Source organism: Micromys minutus (genome assembly GCF_963924665.1).
Source record: "Micromys minutus genome assembly, chromosome: X".
Lineage (NCBI taxonomy): Eukaryota > Metazoa > Chordata > Mammalia > Rodentia > Muridae > Micromys > Micromys minutus.
In genome coordinates this window covers 10,847,315-10,855,521 of record NC_137970.1, presented here as the reverse complement: position 1 = coordinate 10,855,521, position 8,207 = coordinate 10,847,315, and the positions used below count along the sequence as shown (strand labels likewise).

Here is an 8,207-nt window from a genome sequence, read left to right as displayed (position 1 = left end):
CAGGAGCTTATTGTGTTATGTGCCACACTACATATGCTAAAATGACACTAGGGCCAGAAACTCTATAGTCGGAACACCTGACAGAATAAAGGGGGAGAACATATTTCCTGGATTTGGAGGGAAAACTGCACAGCCAGAAGCTAAAGCCTCCAGAAGAGGGTCATTTCAACTGCACAGGGCAGTCATATGCTACAGAGATTATAATGCATTAGATCGTCAACGCCAAGTATGAAAACGTCATGGTTTAGATGCTTTTAGTGAGTTTTTTGAACTTGGAAAACATGTTGAAGTGGTGTGTAATCAAAAGGTTATTCTGACTATGTAAACAGAAACCTTGCTAAGACTGCATGGTTCACACATCACAGGCAAAGTTAAGGACCACTAGCTCTGGGTTCAAAACTGTGAAATCTTGGTGGTTTGATATTGGCTGATTCCTATTTTAACATAAGAAATTATTTACTTCTTTGTACCTTTGTTTATCACCAGGAGGAGGTTATCAATACTTACCTCACAGTGTGGTGAGGAGCATTTATACACATAAAAACACTTAGAATGATGCCTGGCACACATTAAGTGAATGCTAGCTCTTATTTTATATTGACCTAAATATGCTATTTCATCCACCATTTTACATTACTGAACAGTTTTCAAACCACTGGCCAGTTGGAAGTGGGGACATTTTATAAAAAACAGAGACCAGATATAAAGATCTGGAGACTCAAAGTACAATGCAGGCAGGCTCTTAATTTTGTCTTACTAACTTAAGCATTAGACCCATTCAAAGTAAATCCAAATGCCCTATTCCCATCAAGCCAAATAAAAAAATTAAAAAAAACAATGAAATCCACATTAATATTTTCATTTATATGATTTGTCATCATAACTTCTATAGTTTTTTTTTTCTGTAAGTATGAGTTTTGTATCAAGAACAGCTAAGTGGGGGTAGGGAATGGGGAACATTTCTGTTTTCCAAATACTTGGACTTAGGAGGTTCAAGGCCAGCCTGAGAAACATGGAAAGACCCTGTCTTGTTTTACAAAAAGAAAGAAAAGGAAATTTAATTGGTATTTCTTTTGGAGGGAAAACATGCCAGAAAACCCATGTGTGCCTACCCTTAAGTCAGTTAATCTTCAATGTTCAGTTCCTGCAATTACTAAGTGGCCATACTTTTGATGAAGCTCTCCCTTTTCTCTTAACTCTAAAAGTCCTTTCATATATTTTGAAATGAAATTTCTGCAGATGTAAAAGGGAAAGAGTGAATCACGACTAATGTCTTCTTTCAGGGTTAAACTGATAATAAGCCAAGATTACAACCCAAAACATCTTCACCAAAAAGAGTTGGTAGTTCTCTGAAACTTGTATAAATTTTATTTATTACTGTAAATACTAAAATCACATTGAAAACACCTTAAAATCAAGTTCCAAACCACCTACTAGAGAAAAATCACTATGGCATCCAGTTTCTTTGATTGAATCTGGTTAACAAAAGAGGCAAAAGACATGGTTTGTGAGGAAAGTTACGATTCCAATGCTAAGTATTTCCAAGCTTTAATAAAGTATATACCAATTCCAAGTACCAAGCATGATATCAAAATTCAAATTCATTGGTTTACTCTTAATAAGCATCAAAATCAAATTCTGTTTATTGAATCCTATCTTACTTGATTTACACAATGCATTCAAAGGTGAGTTTTAATTAGGAAAAAAGTAGCCATTGAATGCATCATGTATAAGAATGCATTTAACATTTCAAAACCACACTTAAAAGAGAAAATACCTGAAAAGTTAATTCTATTAATAAAATTATTTGAAACAATATCATCCTGCAGATAAAAATACATTTCTTGTATATACATGTAGATTTCTACATGAAAGATAGGATTCAGCTCCAAATAGAAAAGGATTGACTCCTGATCAAGACATCTTAGATTGCCAAACCCATGTGATTAGGACTGCAAAGAGAACTGAAAACAGAAGGAGAAAAGTTAGGCTAAAGGAAGAATAAAAGTTTAGTCACCTACTCTGGAACAGTGGCAGAGTTGGGTGAAAAGCAGGAGATGAAGGCAGAAAAGAGACAAAGAAGACAAAGAAGGCCTCAACTCTGACTGCAAAGGGAGACTCAAGCAAAGTTGAGAACATACATGATACAGTTGCAGTAAGATATTTAAAAAACTAGAATCTCGTGGTTATAGTTGCAGAAGCTCAATCAGCATAAAATGTAATCAGACAAACATCTAAAATTTTATCAAGGATCATGGTACATTGTCTAGATAACTCAGCATGATATTATCATTAAAAAAAAAACACAGAAAACAAAAATAATCTGCTCCAAATAACATCAAGTTATCAGAAGACATTTGAATCAGACCAAACTCATCAAAGGTTAAAAAGTCCCTGACTGGCTGCAAGAGACAGTACAGTATCTAAAAAAGAAATCCTATTGACACATGCCAGTGCCTAAAATTAGACCAGACACTGGCACTGTGGACTTTTCAAATGACTGGACTAGGTTGTGTTCAGCAAAACGTCCTATTCTTTTTCTGACAATGGATTAAATTGAGATTGTTTAGAACAACCCCAATTGTGCTGGGGAGGGTAAAAAGTTAAATAAGATAAAGAAATGTAACCAAAACTTCATGCAAACTAGAGCATTCACGTTCTTTGCTTCCTGGTTAATGCTGTATGCAGAAGTATACTGTAAAAATGACACTTTCCTAGCAAAAAGGTTCCCATTTTCTCACACATGAGAATTACATTATTTGGGATCCTTGATCATTATTAATCACAGTCTCTTTTCAAAGACAAAGCTCTTCCATTTAACCCCAATCCTATACTGAAAAACAACTGAGGTGCTAAATGTTATCACCAGTCATGTTAGGAATGTCTGAAGAAACTAACCTTAAAACAAGAATGTTTTGGTCAAATTTCAGACATATATAATTAAAAAGACTGGCCCCACTAGGTTAAAAATGAAAGGGGGCCCTAATAACTCTAGAGAGCTTATACACACAAGTGAGTGTCTCTTTTATATCCTAGTTTTATTAAATATTGCTTTTTTGGGATGTGTTTAACAGTTCCCAAAACCATTTCTGAGTAAGGATTCAAAGTGATCATATTAAAATACAGCTTCAATATAAACTTTGTCACAGTTTTACAGTATTTAAAACTGATAGACCTGCCTTAAAAAAACAAAACTAAAATAAAAAAGGACCATTACACCCAAAACATAAGAAAACAATTAAATAAACATGTTTGGCATTTTCATTACTTTATACTATAAAACAATAAAATCTATTACTGGCACACAGACACTGATCTGTTACCTAGTTTGAAATGTGTCGCATTTAAACACACTATACAAGATCACTATACAAAAAAATTGATGGTCTTTTTGATGAAGTGCACCCTGAAAATGTTGCCAGTTTAGAATATTTAGCTCTTAAGGTTTAAAAAAAGTCCTTTTCCTTTTTAAAACTGAGGGCTGAATTCAGCCTTTTTTGTGTGTGTGTGTTGTTTTGTTTCATTTGTCAGCCTTCCTGGTTTAAAAACAATAGTGTCTATGGACGCCCACCAGGGGGCAGTGTAAGATTAGCCATTAAATCACGAACAGCTGCAAATATTGTGCATTCACCTGCAACAGAGAAAAATGGTCATTAGCTATTCGCAGTATAGGAGAGACGTTAACACACCAGTGAGGGAAGGGATGATTAAAATCAGTCATGAATTTGAAATAAAAGACTTTAAGTATTTAAACTATTCAGATTTTAGGCACTGAAAACTGGTGTGATCTAACATTATTTGGGTTGGGCTTTATTTTTGTCTCAGGAAGAAATCTGGAACACAAGTCAAGTTTCAACAGAGGGAGAGAGAAGCTTTTCGGTGCCGTATTGAATAAGACTTTAACAGTCTGACTTAAGAGTTGAACACAATAGAATACTTTTTGGATCTAAGGATAGTTCTCATTTATATTTGTGCATTGGTTGTGACTTCAGTGACGTCCTTCCTGCTAATGCTGCATGAAAGGCCCGATAAGAAAGCTTCCAATAGTTACAGCAATACTACTGTCCAATACAATGTTGAGCTGCAAAGGAAACGTGTGTGCTCTACAAAGCACTACCATGGCTAAGAAACTCGACATTTTCATTTTATACTGCATTTAGGTTAAATTTATTTTCCCCTTTTCTTTCCTTTTAGTTGTTATGATACTACGAATGGTCTCACTGTGTAACCCAGACTGGCTTAGAACTCACAATTCTCCTGCCACAGCTCCCATGGGTGGAGATTATAGTGCAACAGCACTGAATCAAGCTATTTTCCTTCAAAACTTTTGCACTGTGGGAGAAGGGCAAGGAAACGGAAATATTTCATAACAAGGACCTGAAATCTCCATCTGTGGAGGTAAGACTCACACTTCACCCTTACAATTCCCCCTGCAGTATAAAGCAAAACTGGATCCTTCCTACTATTGACACTCCTTATGGCTGATATGGGGTGAAGTGACACCCTCGTATGAATTCTGGCTTTCTGTCAAAGGTCAGGATACTGCATTCCTGTGTAAGTCACTGTCAGCCTTTGCACCAAGCACTGGAAAATGAGGGACAGAACAAAAGGACAAAGGAAATCCAAAGGTTTGTCCAGCCAAAGAAGAAACAAAGGGGAAAAAAAAGAAAGCACCCCCATAATACCTTACTAATTTCTTAACGAACTGAGGTGTGTGCATGTATGCGCACATGTGTGCGCGCGCGCATGTGCACATGTGCAAGCGCAAGTGTACATGCACGCCTGTCCACACAGAAATATGCATACACACTTCTTTGACACTTTCACTGATAGGTAGAAATTTTGCTTGATCATAGTCAGATCAAAACATTTCCCTTTGAATTTTTAAATTCCAGAGGATATGTTTTTAAAAGTTATCTATTGATATATATATATATATATATATATATATATATAGATATAGATATATATAGATAGATAGATAGATAGATATATCTATATGTTTACCATCTGAGTTCTACTGGACTGCTAACGTGAGAACTGTGGTAGCTTGAAATTTTTATTCCTAAGGTCCTATTCTCAGCTGACAAGGATGGTTAAAGAATGAAAGCAGAGAATTATCAGAAGTATTGTAACAGATGAATATACTGTTCTCTACTGCCCAGTGTATTCCTTAGAAATTGAAGCATAACTGACCAGGTATGGGATGGGGGGACAGATAGACTTTAAGGACTCTTTTTTTCCTCAGGATTCCTAAAACTTTTGATACTGTGTAACTTTAAAACGTTGTAAACAGCTTTTTCCTGGTTTACCATAACTGTTTGCAAGCTACTCTAAGGATATAAAGAGGACTTCCTTAGCATCAGGCATGAGGGAACATTGTTTTAAATTTTCTAAACATTAGAATTGAGCAAAATTGAAGTTCTCTTTGCTGAGCTTCATGTTTGAGAACCCCAAATTTGGCATTGCCAGGAGTCACATACATGTTAAGCGTGGGCTACTCCATTGTGTGAAGGGACCTCATTTATCTTTCAAGAAACACTCTGGTTTCCTTGGAAAAGTCCAGTCTCAGAGCTTCGCTGTGCACTCAGGGAAAAGGCTCACTTGCACCCACCTGACACTTACATAAGAAGCCCAAAAAGCAGTGATGCCATTTGTATCAGCTTTTATTCTTCACAAAACATTTAGAAGATACATAACTTTTGATAATAGTATTCTATTCATGATCGAACCATGGAGTATGAGAAACCAACATGCATTCCAACTTTGTGATGTACAGAGTGGCAGGTACTGATGGCAAGGCAGGGAATCACAGCCACAGAAAACTATCATCCTAACCTAGGGCTTTGTGGCAATGTGTGCTATAAATACAAGCTTCTGGCATTGGCAACTGGCTCAGTCCCAATAGTTATTTGCTAACAAAAATGAAGTCCAGGCAGCAGAGAAATGGACAAAACTGAAGAACCAGTGAGAAAGAAAGAAAGCGACAGGCAGACACTAAGAGGGCCATGGCAACAGAGCACTAGTACTAGGATTGGGGTGCAGAGTGGGGAAGAAGGGATAAGAGAGGGAACAGGAGGGAGGTCTCTCTCAAAGGAAGTGTTATAACATATATGCAACAAAATACCGTCTACTGCTCATGTACCTTGTCGTGGAGGGTTCATCTCTGCAAACCTCTTCAGAATGTTGCTGACCATCATTGGCGCAGCAACAGAAGAGTTCTGCTGTCTGGGAATATCTGCCTGCTGAGTGGTACCTGAAGCCATATCATAAATAATTGGAACTATTATACTAACAGGTTCTTGGGGAGGGACTGATGTTTTCTGAGTTAGTTGAAGCTGTAGATACACAAAGAGAATAAAAACAGAAAATCAAATATTTGTCTCAATTTGTGAGACATACTATCATTTACTTTCAGATTAAGGCACAGTAAGTACAAGAAAATTAAATATGATGAAAAAAGTGAGACCCACCGGAGCACTATGATTGTCTCCCAATTACCACCTTGAATAAATCTTTGTTGTTACTAAGGGAACTAGGAACCCCACAGTCTAACTGTGGAGAACTCTGGGCATATAGTTAGCAGGAGGAGCTTACTCCAAGATGCTCTATAATGCTCACGTGGCTTTTTCCTCAGATACTCGACACACTTGGATGATGTCAGGTGATACTTACAAAAAATAGCATTTTGGATTTCAGGACCACAGCTGGTGTCCCAGGAGGAGCAATTGGTGGTGCGCTGGGAGGGATGGTGAGACAAAACTGAACGTTCCATTTCAGCTGTGTTGCTTGGTCTGGGAACTGTAGTAAAGGGAGAAAAACAATGACAAAAACCTGTTAACATTTAAAAATCACATCTGCTATGGAGTCTGAGGAGTTAGAACATCACCTTACATTTGTTCATTCAGACAGCATGCACTTTTATTAAAATAAAATCTATGAAATAACTAGTTAAAAGCTCTGGGGTAAATGTGGCCACCAAAGGCCAGCAACTACTCTGTGACACCGACTGTTGCCTCATTGTTTTCGTAGCGAACAAAGTGTATCCCAACCAGTGCCTTCTTCCTCTACAGGTACACACCAAGACCTATTATTAGACCCACATCGTGAGCGAGGCTCTATTCATGTTCCCGAATGCTCAGTGGCACTCTCACATATGCTACTCCCTCCTACAATTAAGGACCAACACATGCCACTTAAGGTTCTTTCTGACTGAGGTTCATTTTGGTTCATTTTGGATTCTAAAAGTCCTGTTTCTAACTGCTTCCCTAGTGAAGCCATGGAAATAGTTTAGAAGAGTAAATCACAGGTGCTTTTATAGAGATATCTACTCCTTCAAAATCTCAAAGAGATCTTTCTGACATATAATGTCTGTTACAATGAAAATCCAAACAATAAAACCAAAAAATCTTGCCTCCCCAAACCTGGTACTAAAATGGCAGCAAAAAGGAGGATGGTGTTATTAGGTTAATTAAATCAACAGCAGAAATAAATATTAAAATCAAGAGACTGGAAGATTGAGAAAATACAATCAGATATCGACAAGGCTCAAATTATATGGCTTTTAAGAAATACCTAAAACACGGGGATGGAGAGATGGCTGGCTCAGCAGGTTATAAATGCATACTGTTCTTCCAGAGGACCCAAGTTCGGCTCCTGACACCTATGTGGAATAGCTCACAACTAACTCCAGCTGAAAAGCATCCGGTGCCCTCTCTCTCAGCATGCACACACATACACATAGATACAGATATATCCATGTGCAAAGTAAAAGGAACATAAATCTTCGGCAGGAGAGATGGTTGAGAGATTAAGGGAGCTTGTTACTCTTTCAAAGGAGCTGGGTTTGTTTCCTAGAACCCATGTCACAACTCACAATGAACTCTAGAGGACTCACCGATCTCTTTGGCTCCCATGAACAGTGCTCTCACCTGCATAAACCCAGGTGCAGACAAACATACATACAATAGAAATTAAAAGGGGCTTGAAGGTGACTCAGTGTCGACAAGAAAGCACTGACTCCTTTTTCAGAGGATCCGGCTTTGGCTCACAATCATCTGGAACACTAGTCCAAGAGAATCTGACAGTTCTTTTGTCTTCCTAGGGTACCAGCCACACACATGGTGCACAGGCATATGTGCACGCAAATATTCCATAAAAATAAATAATTTTTAAAGAAACAAGAAAAAGTAAATAATAATAAAAAT

At 37.5% G+C, this 8,207-nt stretch overlaps 1 protein-coding gene across 2 annotated transcripts in view; it reads right to left on the bottom strand.

The window, feature by feature from the left end:
- Positions 1–1,416: 1,416 nt before the first annotated feature.
- MED14 (mediator complex subunit 14) overlaps positions 1,417–8,207 on the bottom strand; it is an 81,396-nt gene continuing 74,605 nt past the window's right edge. For both annotated transcript variants that reach the window (XM_080910968.1, XM_080910969.1), the window contains 3 exons: positions 6,676–6,801; positions 6,146–6,338; positions 1,417–3,631 (listed from right to left, as the gene is read on the bottom strand). In XM_080910968.1, coding sequence (XP_080767094.1) covers positions 3,558–3,631; positions 6,146–6,338; positions 6,676–6,801 — 393 coding nt within the window. In that variant the 3' untranslated portion in view covers positions 1,417–3,557. The remainder of the gene's footprint in view (positions 3,632–6,145; positions 6,339–6,675; positions 6,802–8,207) is intronic.